This window comes from Hyperoodon ampullatus, assembly GCF_949752795.1.
Source record: "Hyperoodon ampullatus genome assembly, chromosome: 5".
NCBI classification, from domain to species: domain Eukaryota; kingdom Metazoa; phylum Chordata; class Mammalia; order Artiodactyla; family Ziphiidae; genus Hyperoodon; species Hyperoodon ampullatus.
The window spans coordinates 33499078-33517393 of NC_136918.1; the positions used below are offsets into that span (position 1 = coordinate 33499078).

At 46.6% G+C, this 18316-nt stretch overlaps 1 protein-coding gene across 1 annotated transcript in view; it reads right to left on the reverse strand.

Moving 5' to 3' along the window:
* HEG1 (heart development protein with EGF like domains 1) overlaps positions 1-18316 on the reverse strand; it is a gene marked incomplete at both ends in the record, with an annotated part of 75595 nt that overhangs the window by 52687 nt on the left and 4592 nt on the right. The window contains one exon of the mRNA XM_079704158.1: positions 1186-1473. Within this exon, the coding sequence (XP_079560284.1) occupies positions 1186-1473 (288 nt within the window). The remainder of the gene's footprint in view (positions 1-1185; positions 1474-18316) is intronic.

The following is an 18316-nucleotide window of genomic DNA, read 5'->3' on the forward strand; positions in this document are numbered from 1 at the left end:
GGTGTGAAACCATGGGGTCATCTTTGATGGCTTCAGCCTCTACTTTTAGGCCATCACATCACCAAGCTGTATCGATTTTATCAAGTCTTTACCAATCCCTTCCTCTCCAGCCCTGAGGCCAGCAGGCCACATGTTAGCACGTGGTATCTGGATCTCTGTGTCTGCCTGGGTGGTCCCCTGGACTCCAGGTTCCTTCTGCCCCATCTCTCACCCCAGACATCTTATACCCACGTGCCAAGTGAACCCTGCCCGAATTCACTTTAGTCATGTCACTGCCTGTTCGAAAACCTCCAGTGACTTTTCCCACCACACCGAATCAAAACTGCTTGGTTTTCAAAGTCCTCAGTAATTGTGCCTAACCCCACCCACATGACTGTCCTACCCGCAGCTCTGTGTGTGACTTATGTCCGCCCCGAGGGAGGCTGCTGGCCTTGCCATCCACGAAGAGGCCACACTTCTCTTCCTTCCTCTGTAACTTTGCTCATATGGTCCAGGCATCCCACTCCTCAGCCATCCTTCCCACCAATACAGGCTTAGGCACAAATCTCAGCTCTGAAACCTGTTAACTGTTTGACCTGCACACATTGGATTGATTCGTTTCTCTAGCTTCCGTTTCCGAATTCCTAAAATGAGAGTAATGTGACCTCACCACTTGCTGTGAGAATTGAGAGACATGTTGGTATAGCGTAGGTACTAGTTGGTGCTAGCTTTCTTTGTCTTCCCTTCCTCAATCAAATCCTGCTCATCCAGCCCCAGCCCCTTCTTGAAATCCTTTGCTAAAAATGGCAAAGTACAGAGCTGTGCGGACCGCAATGAGAACAGCCATCTGAGCTACATTAACACAAACACATAGCCAAGCAGCCCACCAGACCCGGTACCTAGGAGAATGCAACGTGTGGCAGGACTGCTGATGTTGTGTGGATTCAGTCTGGCCATGGAATGTAGATTCCATGGCACTGGTCAGGGCACTCAGCAAAACTGCACCCTCACCTGGTCTAGGCTTACAACTCAATTAACCACAGTGGGCCACAGGTGGAGCTTAAGGCACAGGTCTGGTTCATCCCGGCCCAGGACCCTTGGCTGAGCACTGTGGCTCAGGATGGGGGAAGGCAGAGACCAGCAGACATTAGGTTTTCCAGGACTGGACATACATGCATGACATGAGTGTCATCAGCATAAACTCACCTAAGGTGCTGCTCTGGGAAGTCAGAGCGGCTGCTCTCTCAGGCCCAACAGGGGAAATGGTGAAATCTGTCCTCCTTGAAGAGTCACTGCTTCCTGTAGCTGCTGTTTCAGTTTGTGGAGTGAAGTTTCCTGGAGCATCTGAAGAAGCGTGGCTCTTCCTGGGGGTCTGAACCATCACATCCTCTTTGGAGACCACTGTTGAAAAGTCCACTTGATTCTGATCAAAGGTAATATTTTCTGTGTGGGGTTGTTCAGTGTTGCTTTCTAGCCAGTGGTTTTTTACAGCAGCTGAAACAATAGGAAAATGGATCAGTGAGGACTTGTTGGCTTCTGAAAAGAGAAGTAAACCTTCAGAAAAGTTATATGAGCAGATATATCAGTGGAGAAGTGCGTTCAAGGAGAATGATCTCACTCACCTTCCTTTTTTCCAACAGTAATTATTCTTGCAATCCAGGGGAAGAAATTATGAAGCAACAATACTATATAGGGTTAAATTTTATAATAAGTGGAATAAGTGATGAAAATTGATAGAAAGAGACCAATTTGAAGTTATTGCTGATCACATGGGTCCTTGAAAAAACCCATTTTTATTTTCCCATTTGGGAATGATATTTTTCTTTCTGCTTAGGATCGGGGGCTGTTGAGAAAGCTCCGCAGGGATGAATGAAGTCACTTCTATCTATACGAGTCAGGCAAAAATGGCCAACCATCGGACCAGTAAAGGCTGCAGGCAGAACCTACAGTTCAACTCAAAATATCATACGCACATGGGTGCGCACACACACACTATCCCAAAGGAGCAAGTTATCTTCCAGATCAGCCCTGTCCAAGAGATGTATAAAGTAAGCCACAAATGCAAGCCACATAGGTAACTTTAAATTCTGCAGTAGCCACATTTTTAAAAGTAAAAAGAAATGGGTGAAATTAACTTTAATAAATATTTTATTTACTCCAACATATGCAAAATGGTACTTCAATATGTAATTGATATAAAAATTACTGAGATATTTTGCATTCTTTTTTTGGTATTAAACCTTTAAAATCCAGAGAGTATTTTGCTGGCCACACTTCAGGAGCATGCTAGCCACATGTGGCTAGTGGCTGCTATATGGACAGTGCAATTCTATAGCAATGGTTCTCAACACTGTCCCCACGCTGGTCCACTCCAACCTGAAGCAGTGGCTCACTTACTGGAGCTGGAGGGGTGGTGATTATAAATTCTTCCGTAAAGAGATTCTGACAAACTTTCCTAAGGGAATCATTTCCTCCCCAAGCCCCTTGAGAATTACTGTTTTCATGCTTCCTATTCTGTTTCCTGTAAGTGATAGTTAACAGAGGCTTCCTAAGGAGGAGGGAGCTTCCTAGGCATCTGGGCTCCTCTGGGGCCCAGGCCCAGACAGGCAAGGTCCACAATCAGCTAGAAATGGGATGTGGAGGGGTGTTTCTGGGGCAGCCACCAAGTCCACAAGTTCAACTTGGGACTCTGGGGTTATGGACAGCATGTAACCTTTGTTCTTCCTCTCTGAGCTGCAAAGGCAAGCTGGCCTCCAAAGAGGAAGGGAAAGGATTTGAGGATGCCTTCCCTACCCTCTTGGTCAACTTGGCACAATGAGGAAGTTATTCTCAAAAGAAGCCAGAAAAAAAGTGATTGTGGGGAGGCAGAAGGGACTTAAAACCCATGCTCCAAAACTGGTAAGCCATGAGCAAAGGGAAGGAAATGGATTTAGCTCTATTACAGCCTCAAGATGAGTGTGAGATGTGGCCAATGGTGAGCGTGGCTGGGCCTCTGGAAGCAGCCACGTCCCCTTCTTCAGGGAACAAAGGATGGATATCCCAAGATCCAGTCAGCTCAGGGGATTCCAGTCTTCAAAAGGAAAAGAATGGCCACATGAAGACAGGACATGGTTAGCACTGAACCATGTTGTCTCCCTGGAGGGTTGACTAAAAATGGAAGGCAGGAAAAATGCACTCTATAAACAAAACTAAAAGGTAGACAATAGTCCTGCAGTATCCTGAATAACCCTGCACTAACAACAACTAAAAATGCTGAATAAAATGTTTTTTTTAAAAAAAAAAACTTCTAAATGCATTGCTGAGTTGGCACACAAATCTTGTGAGGTCAAAAATGAACTGAGAGTTGGAATTCAGAGAGTTGAGCTAACTCTGAAGCTGGCAGCTGCCCTGGCACCTGCTCAATATTTGTGACCTTGAACTTCTGTTCTGATGGCCACAGGGATGCAAGAGATAAGAGACAAAATTCTTAAGGAGGCAGTCTGAGAGGAAACACCTATATGAAGTTAGGACCAGGGCTATACCTTGGATGTAAGGCAAATAGAAACAAACCTGCCTTGCAGAAGAGGACAGCAAGGGAATCTGGAAAAATAACTCTCACTCAAGAATTTATAACCATAAAGCTAGCCCTCATATGGGAGTGCAGCACATAGTCACAATACCTGTGTGGTCTAAACCTCAAGCCAAGGGTGTGTTTAAAAGTGGTCCTATAGAGATTACCATACTAAGTGAAGTAAGTCAGACAGAGAAAGACAAATATCATATGATATCACTCATATGTGGAATCTAATTTTTTTGGGGGTCATGCCTCACAGCATGTGGGATCTTAGTTCCCTGACCAGGGATCGAACCTGCCTCCACTGCACTGGAAGTGCAGAGTCTTAACCACTGGATTGCCAGGGAAGTCCTAGAATCTAATTTTTAAAAAATAATACAAATGTACTTATTTACAAAACAAACAGTCTTACAGATATCGAAAACAAACTTATGGTTGTCAAAGGGGAAACGTAGCGGGGAGGGATAAATCAGGAGCTTGGGATGAACATACACACACTACTATGTATAAGATAGGTAACCAACAAGGACAACTGTATAGCACAGGGAACTCAACTCAGTATTCTGTGATAACCTATAAGATAAAAGAATCTAATAAAGAATGAATATATGTACATGTATAACTGAATCACTTTGCTGTACACCTGAAACTAACAACACTGTAAATCAACTATACACCAATAAAATTAAAATATTTTTTAAAAGTAGTCCTGAACCTTGTGAATAGACTAAAAACCAGTGAATTATACACAGGCATACCTCATTTTATTGTGCCTCACATATACTGCATTTTTTACAAATTCAAAGTTTGTGGTAACCCTGTATCAAGCAAGTCTACTGGTACCAACAGCATTATTTTTAACTAAGATACGTACATTGTATCTTTTAGACATAATGCTATTGCATACTTAACATACTACAGTATGGTTTAAACATAACTTTCATATGCACTAGGAAACCAAAAATTTCGTGTGACTTGCTTTATTGTGATATTCGCTTTATTGCAGTGGTCTGGAATTGAACCCACAATATCTCTGAGGTATGCCTGTACTTTAAAAGGCTGAATTTTATGGTATATAAATTATATCTCAAACCACACACACACACACACACGCATATTCTGTTACTGGGGAGGAAAAGTGGTCCTGATATACAGTGCCTCTGGGTACTTGGCAGAAACAAATGTGAATTCTCTCTAGATAAACATACCCTCAATCCAATTTTATTATTTACTGATAAAATCCTAAGGAATAAGAGATCACAGTAAAAAAAAAATCACAAAATAAACAAGAAAAAGGCATCTGTAGGCAAAAGTCAGCAAACTAGACAAGCAAAGACTTCAACTACTAGAATTATCAGACAAAGAATGTAAGTAAATAAAACTCCATGAAAAGAAATAAGAAGAAATTGAAAATGAGAGAAGAAGAGACTATACATAATGGCCAAAAAATATGAAAGAAATCTGAATGGAAATTCTAGAATTGAAAAAATAATAATAATTAAAATTAGGAAACTTAACAGCAGATTAGATACGGCTGAAAAGAGAATTAAGAATTACAAGACAGATGACAAGAGAATGCTGAGATGATATGAAAATATAGAAACTATGAAAAAGAGGTGAAGAGACAAGGAAGATAGAGTGAGAAAGTCCAACATATATCTAATTGGAGTTCTAGGAGGAGAAATGAGAAAAAGGAGAAATGGCTATATTCAAAAAGGTAATGGCGGACTTCCCTGGTGGTGCAGGGCTAAGAATCCGCCTGCCAATGCAGGGGACATGGGTTCAAGCCCTGGTCCAGGAAGATCCCACATGCCGCAGAGCAACTAAGCCCGTGAGCCACAACTACTGAGCCTGCGCTCTAGACCCCACGAGCCACAACTACTGAAGCCTGCAAGCCACAACTACTGAGCCCGCGTACCACAACTACTGAAGCCCACGTGCCTAGAGCCCGTGCTCCGCAACAAGAGAAGCCACCACAATGAGAAGCCCGAGCACCGCAATGAAGAGTAGCCCCCTGCTCGCCACAACTAAAGTCCACACGCAGCAATGAAGACCCAACACAGCCAAAAATAAATAAAATTTAATTTAAAAAAAGAAAGAAAGAAAACAAGACAGCAAATCTTGGATAACAATAGCACATAAGTTGGGAGGGGATGGTCAGAATCAAGTTATATTGGAGAAGGTAACTTTAAGCTGTGTCCAAAATGCACTTTAAAGTTCCTCAAGCTGACCCTAAAGAATAAAAGTGGTAGAGCTTGGAATGATATAAAATTTCCATTGAGAGAAATCAATGACCATTGCCTAAAACCAAAACCAAAAAAAAAAAAAAACAAAACAATCAACAGTAACATAGCATGTTATTTAGAGATATGGACATAATTCCTAAGAGAATCAGTTGAAAGGGCTGAAAGTGGGAAGCAGAAAATGACAATGGTAGGAGTGGTCAGGGTTTTTATAACAGCCTTATAAAACATATCTGATCTTTAAAGCATGCATAAGTTTGATAAAACTAAAAATTAAATTTTACAGGACAAGCCCCTGATGTCACTGGCCTGGGATTCCAAGAGAACAGTATCCCACTGGCCCCTGTTTCGCTCTGGATGTGCCTCTATTCCTTTGATTGCGTATGAACTGCTCCTCAGAAAAGGGATTAACAAACCACGCAGGCTGGGGCAGGCAGCACCCCAGGCCACACTCTCTGCCGTTCAAGGTCTTGTTTGATTGTGAACATCAAGTGCTTTACACCATTCCAGGCTGTACCTCAGGAAGAACAATGAGTCAAACGCTAAAATATTTACTGAAGTCCAAGGACGAGTCCTTGCAGAAGCCCTGAGTTGTTTAGGGCTCCTGTGGTTGAATTTTGTTTGTGGTGTGGCTCCCTATTCAGCACAGGTGTAAACCCTGAGCAGGAGAGCAATTCAGAGTAAAGTGCACAGGACTGGACAGGGACCTACCACATGCAGGGGAAGGTATCGGGGAACCTGCTCTTCCTCTTTGTGGAGAAGAGAAATTGGCCCTCAAGAAAGGGGCTGCGGAAAGGCTGTGGAGCCTGGGCCAGCCGGGCAGTGAGAAGAGGCTGTGTGACACCAGACACTCAGGGGCAGCCTTGGGGGTTAGGAAGGGGTGTCCCGAGGCTCAGGGGAGGCTGGCACGCCTCACCTCATCCATCCCTCTCCCCAGAGGGTCAGAGGCAATTGCTCAAGCCCCACTCACATCCCGTGGCAACTGAGCCACACCGACCAGCCTCATACTGGAGTTTAGATGTCCCAATTTCCCAGGTGTCTTTTGAGCTGGAAATACCATCCTTCCCTCTGCACTCAGCCACCTGTGTCAGGCCATCACTTTCCCTTGTACCATGAATGGAGATTAAATTAACAAGAGAATTTTACTGCTTTGCCTGTTTTTTTTTTTTTCCAAGTTGACAACTTCCATTTCTGTAATGTCTTAATGTTCCAAAACATCTGTTTGTGAACCAACAACATCAGGGATGCTAGCATGGCCCAGGAGTAGGATTTCCTAATTAGCAGCTGCTACAGAGTCAACTCCTCGCCACCCACCCCATGATTTGGGGTTTTTCAGCTTGCATTGTTCCTGAGCAGTGTAGTGGGTGTTTGCGGGGAGTGTGCCGTCATCCAAAGAGGCAACTTCTTCCCGGCGGCCCGGCCACCCCCATGCTGCACCATCTACCGCTGCCGCGGCCCCATGTCAAATGCCGCCAGCTACACTCTCGCTTCTGGGGCACAGTGTTGAAGCACAAGCACTTTGTTTCCCTCCATTTAGATTCAGATCTCACTACCCAGTGCTAGGTGCTTTCACCTGTGTTATCTCATTTGATGCACGTGACAGCTGGTCAAGTAGATGTCATGGCACATGGAGAGACTGAGGGGCAGAAAGATTGATTGTTCAAGGTCACAGGCTCAACAGCAGAGAGAAAAGAATCTGAACCCAGGTCCCCTTCCATCACACCCCCACTTATTCAGTGACACGGGGCCTCCAAGGCACTAACCAATGAGCAGGGCCAAAGAAAGTCTCACCAGCCTCCAACCTTCAGCCTTAAACCCCACTGCACTCCCTGTTTCTAAGAGGAACGAGATGGTGCCTGTCACGTGGGCTTTGGAATCGGACAGACTTGGCTTGACAGCAGCTGCATGTTATTAGCTGGAAGACTGAGCAAGAGGACTTCTAAATTAGCTTCTAACTCAGAGATGAATTTCACGGGTAATGAAAAGAATGATAACAAAGAAGTAGTGCCTGGATGGAGAATGAATTTATGGGAGAAGAAAAGTCTGTTTTCAAGATATGAAGTTTGGGGTGATGTTATAACTTCCAGGTGGAAATGTCTGACGGGCAATTAAGATGTGGGCTATTGATCAGGAGAAAGGACAAAGAGGTGGCAGATGAAGGGGAAAGTAGGGGTCAAGGACTGAATTGAGGGGAAAACTTGACTTTGGCGGCAGGACGAGAGCCAGTGAAAGACACACGGATGACAAGGGAAGGATAGGATGACATTAAAAGTAGGAGTCAGGAAGGCTGTGCATGCAGAGATACAGCAGAGAGAGGCCATGGACACCAGGCCTGCAAAAAGTCCAGAGATGAGTCGACCTAAGTCCCCAGGACTTTCCCAAGTGTCGCTTGGGAGATGGAAGATGGTCAGATGGCTAGGGGTTAAGGTTCACGAGGGAGAGGCTCTGGAAGGTCAGTAAGACACTGACCCCTAGCTGTGGAACTCCCCATTCCTGTCCCCCCACCCCTTGGAGCTTTCCTGGGATCCTCAACTTGGGAAACACTCTTCAGAGTGCTGTGGAGCTGGGTGCCTTGAATCTGCACGGCTGTATCTTAGAACTATGATAGCAGGTTTCTTTGTAATTTTAAAAGATTTTCCTAAAATTCAATTGCTCACACAGGGAGGGAAGAAAAGAGACTTTAAAAAGATAGAGAGACTGTAAACCCCTCCCTTTCTTTTTAATCTCTTTGGGGTGATGGATGTAGAAACTACAAGAGGAGGAGGCTACTGTTCACAGGAACTTTAAGGGAGAAGGAAATTAGGCTCCTATTCTCAGAGATGAACTTAAGAAATCCCACACGTTCACAGTCTGCAAAGCACTTTTTACAGGATAATTTCGGGGGGGCTAAGTTATCCTGTTAGATCCTGACATTCTGAGTGGCAGGTAGGATAGGAATTCTTGCACCATTTTATAGAAGAAAAAACTGACTGAGGCTCAGTACTGAGGTCACTTGCCCAGAAATAACCCAGAAAATAAGTGGCAGAGCAGAGACTAGAGGCCAGCTCTTTCATTCCAGTGTCTTTCCCAATTAACACACCCACATGGACACCAGTATGGACCAAGAGACAAGCTCAGCCAGCTCTTCCCAAACTAATGTATGGTGTGTGCGGCCTGCTTCGCTAGCTAGCACCCACAGGGCTTTGCATCATTCATTCTGGGCAGAGTTGGGAAATCGGCTGGGTTGTCTGTGGTGCCCCCATCCCTTTCCAGAGGTGACCTCTGTCCTTAGGGACCCCAGCAACCAACTACTCTGACCCTCACATGACAGGACTGGGGCCCAAAGGGGTAGTAACAGTTCCAAATCCACCATGTGGTCAGTGAGCGGCATTTATAAATTTTTTTTAAATGTTCACTTTCACACTCATTAGGATAGCTATTATCAAAAAAAAGAAAAATAAGAAGTGTTAGCAAGGATGTGGAGAAATTGGAACCTTAGTGCTTTGCTGGTGGGAATATAAAATGATGCAGTTCCTGTGGAAAACATTTTGGTGGTTCCTCAAAAACTGAGACATAGAATTACCAGATGTTCCGGCAATTCCACTGCTAGGCATATATACAAAAGAACTGACAGCAGGGAATCAGATACTTGTATACCCATGTTCATAGCAGCATTATTCACAATAGCCAAAAGGTGGAAGCAACCCAAGTGCCCGTCAACGGGTAGATGGATAAACAAAATGTGGTATATGCATACAATGGAATATTATTCAGCCTTACAAGGGAAGGAAATTCCGACACATGTTACAACATGGGTGAACCTTGAAAACATTATGGTAAGTGAAATGAGCCAAACGCAAAAGGAAAAATATTACATAATTCCACTTATCTGAGGTGCCTAGAATAGGTAAAGTCATAGAGACAGAAAGTAGAATAGAGGTTAGCAGGGGCTGGAGGGAGGGAGGAATGGGGAATTATTAATGAGTTTCTATTTGGAAAGTGAAAAAGTTCTGGAAATGGGTGGTGGTGATGCTTGTATAACATTGTGAATATAATCAATGCCAGTGAATCGTACACTTAAAGTGGTAAAAATGTTACATTACATATATTTTACCACAATAAAAAATACATATATTTACTGAGCATCAACCACACACAAGACATGGTGGAATCTGCTCCAAGGAGCTTCCTGCTTCCAAGAGGGCTGAACCACGGAAATAAATCCCTATGATGCTGCTGGAGTGTAGGAAGTGGCCCAGCAAGGCAGAGGGGGCGCCCGGGGAGTCTGGAAGGCGCAGGGCTAAGACCAGAATCCCATCCTCCCTCCCCCAGCTGCCGCCCCCTCCTTCAAACACCCCCGGCCTTCCATAGCAGAGCCCTCATGGCCTCACTGTCTGCACCCCAGGAATCCTCCAAATGAGGGGGATTTCAGGCCAGATGGCCAGCGGCAGGATATCTGGGGGCAGGCAGAAACCTTGGGCGCTTGGGGGGAGGGTGGCTGCAAGCTCACCAGAAAGGCAGCCGCCTACTCAGCTCGGCCACTCTGGGCGGTGTTTTGAAACGCTGCTGCGGATGTAATGATTCTGGGTGGAGGACATTTAGGAGCCAAATGAGTTTGTGTGAACAAAAGACTCGGCTCTCGATCTGGACTGTCCAGGGCTCTCGGGGAGTTTCGTTTCCTTCCTTGTTCTTACCCTGAAAGGAGCGGCCCCAAGAAAAAACATACACATTGAGAAGTGTTTGGACTTAAACTCCGATGATGTGATTTTTAAAAAGATTCCCCTGGAACAGCCCCTCGTAATGAAAAGCATGAAGTTTACAAGGCACATTATCCTCCCCTCCCCGTGAGAGAGCCAGCTTTCGTCCAGATGACCATCCTCCAGGACAAAGGCTGAGCCGTGACCCAGAGTCGGCTGACCTGGAGCCCCTGGGTCTGGGGTCAGGCTTCCAGAAAGGGAATCACCCCTGAGGCGGCCTCAGGGGCACTAAGGAAAGAGGCTGCCTATCCAGGAAGGAATGAAAGATGAAGGACCTTGGTGTGACCTCATGCTCCTTGCTTTAAAAATAATTCCATAGGTTTGAGGGGGAAAAAAAGACCTGGAGAAACAGCCCTAGGGTCAAAGGTCAGAAGATTCCCATTCAATTAAATAAGTCAACAAAAAGGCTTTCTGTGGGGGGCCTACACCTTGTGCCTCGGTTTTCTTTGCCCCTCTTAACCTCTGAAAAATAAACACCCATGGAGGGGCTGAAGAAGAGGCTCCTTAGCAAAGAGGCAGTTTTGAGAAAGAGGCTGAAGTAAGCGGCGCCAGAGGTGAAGGTCGGGGCTGGTGTGGGGGGAGCCCGGGGAGCCAGCCTCCCTGCCTCCCGCGAGGTCACCCTGACATTCGCTCACACCCAAAGAGGAAGCCTGGTGGCAGGGCTCCACCAAAGGAGGCCTGCCAGGTTAGTGAAACAATAAAGAGGCAAGGAAAACATCCTGGTTCCGAGGAGGAAGGGGGAGAGGCGTGGGGAGCGGGCAGGAAGCGCCGCTACCGGGGCGGCGGGCGAACTGAGCCAGACGCCGGTGCCTTTACACATTCGGGGGTCCATTTACTCCACTGACTTGTGAGAAGTGGCCCAGGACTTGAAGGAAACCAGAGAAGCATCATTTGCCTGGAAAGTTTACAGCATTAGAAAATGTACACATTGGACCGATGTTGAGGCCTGGACTGGGGAAGGGGAGGAAGGTGGTCGCCAAGGTCACTGCCTCTCAAGGGACGGGGGGGGGGGGGGGGGGGGGGGGGGGGGGGGGGGGGGGGGGGGGTGGGGGGGATGGGGGGTGGGGGTCGGGGGGTGGGGCTCAGCGTGGGAACGCCAGGAGCCCGCAGGGTTTAAGTGAATCTATTTCACAAGATACATTAAAGGTTTACTGATAGCCTTTAAAATTAAGATGGGAAGCATGACACTCGATTCAAACATAACCAATATTTAAAAAATCAGTTGTATGCCATAGCCAGTGAAGAAAAAAGATAAAATAGAGGGAGAAGAAAGGAAGGGGCTGAAAAGAGAAATAAAACAAAGGGAGAAACTTACAGAGGGAGGGAGAAATAAAGCTAGGGAGAATGTTTTTTTAAAAGATGCCCACCAGAGTAGGGTAATGATGGCTATTATTATGGCAGCCCAAATGAGGGGAGCACTTGCTCCCTGCAGGCACGTGCTCAGCATTTCACAGGGCTGTCCCAGTTAATCCTCTTGGCAATCCTGGGAGGTAGGCACCATATTATCCCTATTTTCTGATAAGGACACTGAGGTATAGCGAGATAAGTAAATTGGCCAAGGTTGCACGGCAAACAGTAGCACTTGGTATCAACCCAGTCTGTCTGGCTCCAAAGACCAATTTAAAAAGCCGAAATAAAGAATGAAGGATAGGAAAGGAAGGAGCAAAACAAAGACAGCTTCTGAAAGGGAAAGCAGGAAGGGCTGAGGAGGACCTCCTGGTGTGCTTCCAGGATGACCTCCGAGGGACTCCGGCGTCCACACTGCGGCTTCACAACCCAAATGGGGTGACACACCTTGACAGCCTAGGTCACCCACTGTCCAAATGGAATTATGTGTACTTAATTCCATCTGATTAACAAGTGATGGGATTTAGGAGGAGGAAGGAAGAAAGGGAGGAAGTGAGGATGGGAGGAAAGAAGGGAGGGAAGAGTCCACACTTATTACCCGTGAGTGAGAAAAGGCAATGAGACAAAGATGAGGGAGGTTTTGAATGTGCAATGGAGAGATGAACAGGACCATTATCAGGCAAAGGGTGGTCAGGTCTAGGGGAGGAAAGGGAGACACGTCTGCGTTTATAACCGCTATCTGTGCTGTTGAAAGTGAAGCAGGATAAACGAATGTGTCAATGTCTGACTGGTGGCTGAAGGCTTGGAACTGGGTTTCGGCAGAGAAGAAAGAGGAGGCTCTCCCCCTCAGAGAAAATAGGTGAAGCCCTGCTGTCTTCCCTCCATGCCTTCCCTCCTGCAGTCCTCCTACCTAGAGTGCCCTGCTTCCCTCCCCTGGGCCTTCTGGCAAAATCTGACTCATTTCTCATGCCCAGCTCAGAGGCCACCAACTCCAGGAAGCCTTCCCAGAGACAACTCTCTCCCTCAACACTACTGTTTTACCTTGTTATGCAATTATAACTTACTTGATCCCATTTCTGTGTCCCTTATGAGAGACTGTGGCTCACAGGAGATGCTCAATAAATGTTCACTTCACTGAGTTGGAGGGAGAAGGCCAAGGGCAGAGCTGTGAGGAACATCACATTTGGTGGGCGGGGCAGAGATGGGAAGGAGCTATTTAGCCAGAGCCAGCTGAGAGGGCAAAGAGAAGGAGGCTTGAAAAAGGCCACGGAGATTTCCTAGAATGTTCTCCCACTTTCTTCTCACCTCCTGCATCTACCTTCTCCATAGAGGCCCACCTCACTTGGAGTAATGATACTGCCCGATGTGTTCCAGGGGAGCATTAATGACTAACCCATACAAGGCACATGCATGTTTACAAAGCTCGTCCATGTGGATTGATTCATTTCACCCCTACAACAACACTGTGAGGTGGACACAACTGGTATGCTCTCCATTTTACAGATATGGAAGTTGGCTCAGAGATGAAACAGCTTGCCCAAGGTCACAGTCAGTTCATTGTATTATAACTCATTACTTGCTATGTCTACACTTAAATGTGTTTTCACAGTCATAATTATATCTGCTTCTCCTCAAAAGCCTTGTTAAGGAAGCAGAATAGACATTATCATCTTCATTTTTAACGTAAGGAAAGGAAGACCCAGAGATGTTAGGCAGCTGCCCAGTGCCACATACCTAGAAAGCAAAGGGGTTAAGAGCAGAAGTCCTCTGACCCCGTCAGAGCCCTTGAGCCACCACTGGCATCCGTCTTCCCAGCTCTGCCAGCGGCATTCCATTACCACAAGGCCCAACTATACTATAAATAATTCCTAGCAAACCACAAGAATTCACCTACCCAGTGAGTCTGATCCCCTTCAAGGAGGTCCCATCAAGACCACACTTATTCCAACAATGCTGTCATTGCTCGAGCTGTTTTCTAAAAATCTCTGATTTTCAACAGAGCCTGCAGAATATTATTCTCTTGAGTTTCCTGGATAACGACAATTTTTCCATCCTTTGATAAGGCGTTTAGATTATTTTGGACACAGACACAAATTCAAAGCCCAATCTAGTGACTGATGAAGACGATCAAGATGAGTGAACCCATTTTGGATCCAGGAGGAGGTTTAACGGCAAAAATTCAGCAGTGAGTCGCTTGTGCCCCACACACTGATTCTAAAGGTAGCTCCCAACTCCTTCAAACACTTTGGAGGCGTGTCAATAACCTCCAAAGGTTCTGACCTGGAGGGGAACAGTCATTGGCCACAGAGGTCCAACTATGACTGATTTTCAAAGGCTTATTATTTTGGAGTCACATATACCTCATATTCTGTTTTTGTTGAATCCTAATTGCTTCACGTGTGTTAACTAGGTCTCCTCAGATGATTATATAGGCAAGGGCTGTGGCACTGAGTTTTTCTGACTTCAAATCTTGCCTTTTCTCTGAAGCTAAGAAGAGAGAGAGAGTTCTAGAAGACCGCAGGTGAAGTTGGCAGGGGTCCAGGGTGAGAGCGGACTAGGTAACAGAGGTCCTTGGAAGGTGGCCTTGAGCCCTTTACATTCAGAACTTGTCCCCTGGCCAATGAGCCTGGAGGTGAAGGGTGCATTGTCACCAATACAATGGTCAGTATTAATAGACACTGGTTTCAGGAGAGTCATTGTGGCCAGTATTTACAGAGCTCTCCTGCCCAGGCACCTCGCAATCTGCTCCACAGGGGATTACGACACTATATTCCCTGAGCAGGGGCCTATTAATAGCCCATTTGACAGATGAGAACCTGAAGGCGCAGAGAGGCTGAATAACCTACCAGGGTCCCACAGCTGGCCAGTGGCACTGTTAGGATTTGGACTGAGGCTATCTGACCCCCCAGCCAGGACCTCCCCAGGTCTGTGACTGCAAGGCCAGGAGGGCTCTCATCCACACCCGGCAAAAGATGATCCCAGAAAGTCTCACGCATGGCATCAACAAATGTCCTGGTGGCCCCAGAGGCTATAGGAGTGACACTCATCCCCACATTGAAGTTGCTTCCATCTCCTCCTACCACCCGGGGAAGGAAAATGTAGTGGTTTTCAATACTAGCCTAACGTATGGTAATCACTAGTCACGACCTTGCCCAAAGAACAAAAATCCCACCAGATTACAACCAGGTGTCTCTCTTCCATATCCTTGCAACTCCTTCCTCCAATGCGACCGACCGCCTCAGTTCAGACGCCCAGGATGGCGCAGGGCCAGCTGGAGAGCTTGACCTTGGCCTCTGCCCTCTTCTCGTCACCTGTCTTCCTCCCTGGTCTTCCTCCCTGGTCTTCGTCTCCCAACTTATCAAAGACATCGAGCAGAAACTTGTCAAACTTATCAAATCCACGTCCTTGCCTCCAGCAGCCCAGCTCCCTCCCAGCCCAGAGAGGTGGGGCCTGCTGTTATTCAGGGTCTCCAGTGAGTTGAGAGCCTCCCCTCCAGAGCTCCCAGCAACTCCAGGAACTGGGAACACAGAGCCCTGCCTGCTTCCTACACCATCTGACCTGCCAGCTTTCCTCACACACTCACATGGCATGAAGTTCACGTACCCCAAACCAAAAAATAGCTCAAAAACAATGTGTGCATTTTGAACAGCCTCTGTAGCCTTGCTGGCTCCTTAAGAGATCTTGTACCAGGAGCCCTCGATCACGTGGTGGTGCAGGTGCTTCTGCAGTAGTACCCGGGCAGTGGTGACCGCAGGCTGGACAGGGCCTGTGCTGGGCACTAGGGTACAAAGAGGGATAAAATCTACTGCTTCCTCCCAAGGAGCTGCAGGTCTAGTGGGCTCACAAATGCACGTTCGGAGCCACCACGCGGCCCTTCCCTGTCCCTCACACAGGCTCCGAAAGCTCCTGGACCTCAAGCTGAGAAGCCTGGTGTTGAATCTCCTCACATTTTATACCAGCATCAGGGAAGTCGAGAGGTGTTCACAGGATAAAGATGGGCCCTCTCAGAAAGGTAACTTTCAGCAGGTGATGGACCATCATTTCATAAAGAAATGGAGGCCCGGGGGGAAGTGATATGACCAAAGTCACATGGTGACTAAGTGGCAGAGCCAAAACTTGACCCTGGACCTTTTGGACCAGTTTTCACCTCCAGCCACTCCAGTTGCTGGAGCACCATTTCTACCCCCAAGTACAGCTCTGTCACTGTGATGGTTGTGAAACTGCTTCACTAGTTTCTAGAACCTTTCTAGTAGTACCTATGTCTATGAGCTGCAGCCATCACATCACTCATTGGATGCAACTGGATTTGTCAGATAATCTCCCAATCTAAGGGGACCTCACATCTTGCATCACACCCTGAACAAAGAGACCAAAAGTTTCTGAGCACAAAGTGAAATTACTGACTTTGGCTGGAAATCAACCAGGGTAGATGAGGCAAAAGAGTGAGAGCCCTAAAACGAAATGGAGAGTCTTCTTTTTCCTCCTTATTTTGGACATAAGCCTATCATTTAATGAATAAAGATGGATCTTCTAAGGTCCTTTCTAATCCTGAGGATGTAGGATTTTCTGAACGTAAAGAGAATTCTCAAAGTGCTCTTATAGACCCCAAACAAAACACTAATTTTGCCCAGTACTCCACAATTTAAGGGATCAATTATTGCCAATGAAATGACTCTAATTTAGAATGATGCAAAGTCCCTGTGGCATTCTCTTGCCCCATCCCCAATTCTGTATTCTAGTTCCTTCTAAAATACTGTATTTCCCTTCCGCCTGGTCACTTAGCCAAGGCACTGTGCTAGGCTACCTCCCTTCCCAGATGCAGGCTCCCTGGACACAGCGTGGTGGACAGCTTGCCAGCCTGTTCTGGAGGGACCCACTTCCTTCAGCAGCATCCACCAAACTTCCTGCTTGTCAGATGCCTTGCACAGTCAGTCACCCACAGAAACATCTCCTCAACTTGCTGGTGAAAGTATAATTTGGTACAATTCAAAGGGGCCATTTGGCAGTACTGCCAAGAATCTTAAAATGTCCACATCCAGGAATTAACATTCAGCAAATAATCAAATATAAATATAAAAATCTTCGCACAAAGATATTTAGTCACGGGCTTCCCTGGTGGCGCAGTGGTTGAGAGTCCGCCTGCCAATGCAGGGGACGCGGGTTCGTGCCCCGGTTTGGGAGGATCCCACATGCCGCGGAGCGGCTGGGCCCGTGAGCCATGGCCGCTGAGCCTGCCCGTCCGGAGCCTGTGTTCCGCAACGGGAGAGGCCACAACAGTGAGAGGCCCGCGTACTGCAAATAAAAAAAAATAAAAAATAAAAAAGATATTTAGTCACAGCATTATTTATGACAATGAAAAACTGAAAACAGTCTACATATCCAATAAAGAAATAGCTAGAAAAAAGTTACCATATAGTGGAATAATATCTATTCTGGATATTCAGACGGCTATACACATGGATTGATATGTAGATAGATAAATGGATAGTTAGATAACTTTATATTCCATGTAAATGAGAAAAAATAACAATTGCTAATATTTTAATACACTTCTAGTAGTTGGAATATAGGTGATAATTTATTTGTTGCTTTTACTTCTCTATAACTTCCAAATGTCATATGATAAACATATATTAACTCTTATAATCAGGAAAAAAAAAAACATTTAAAAAGGAAAGACAACCATGCAGCTTGGAAGTACCGAATGCTAGCGCTTTATCCTGAGCCTAAGTTAAAAATGTCACCTCGTGACCTCACTGTTGACTGACAGCAAGCCAGGCATCTCTGGCCCGAGGGTCCCTGCTCTGGCAGGGGAAACAAATGTCAGGGAGGAGGGGCCCCTGCCTGATGAGGGAGAAGCATCCTCACCCTCTGACCGCTCCTGGGCCAACAAGGGAAGCGGGAACACAATAAGCAAAAGGCGAACACTCCCGAAACGTGCATCCAAACCCTTGTCTCCAGAGATTCCGCCACAGCAGCTCCCCAGCCACGGACCCCGACCACACCCCACCCGACAGCAAGGATGCAGGCCTCTCTGCTCCACCAGCAGCCCCTCTGCCCTCTCCCTGCCCTGGAGAAGACTGTCCAGTCCACTGCACTGGGGGGTAAAGCAGGAGGGAGGTGTTGGCTTGCCGACCCTGTGTTTTGCTGATCCAGGAATGTGAGGACAGCTCTGTCACAGAGACAGTACTGCAAGCATGCATCCCTCTTCCCACCTCCCACTCTCACATCTGAAGCAATCATTTATTCCACAAATCCGTGAGTACTTACCACGTGTCAGGCCCTCAACTAGCCCTGGCTTCCCACAGTCTATTCTCCACATCACTCCTCTGCTTAACAGCCCTCCTGGGGCCTAGGAGACAGTCTGCCCTCCTCACCACCTTCTCCTGGTCCCACATGACCCAGTCACCGTGGCCTTCCTTCTCTCCATCCTGAAACATGCAAGCTCGTTCCAGCCT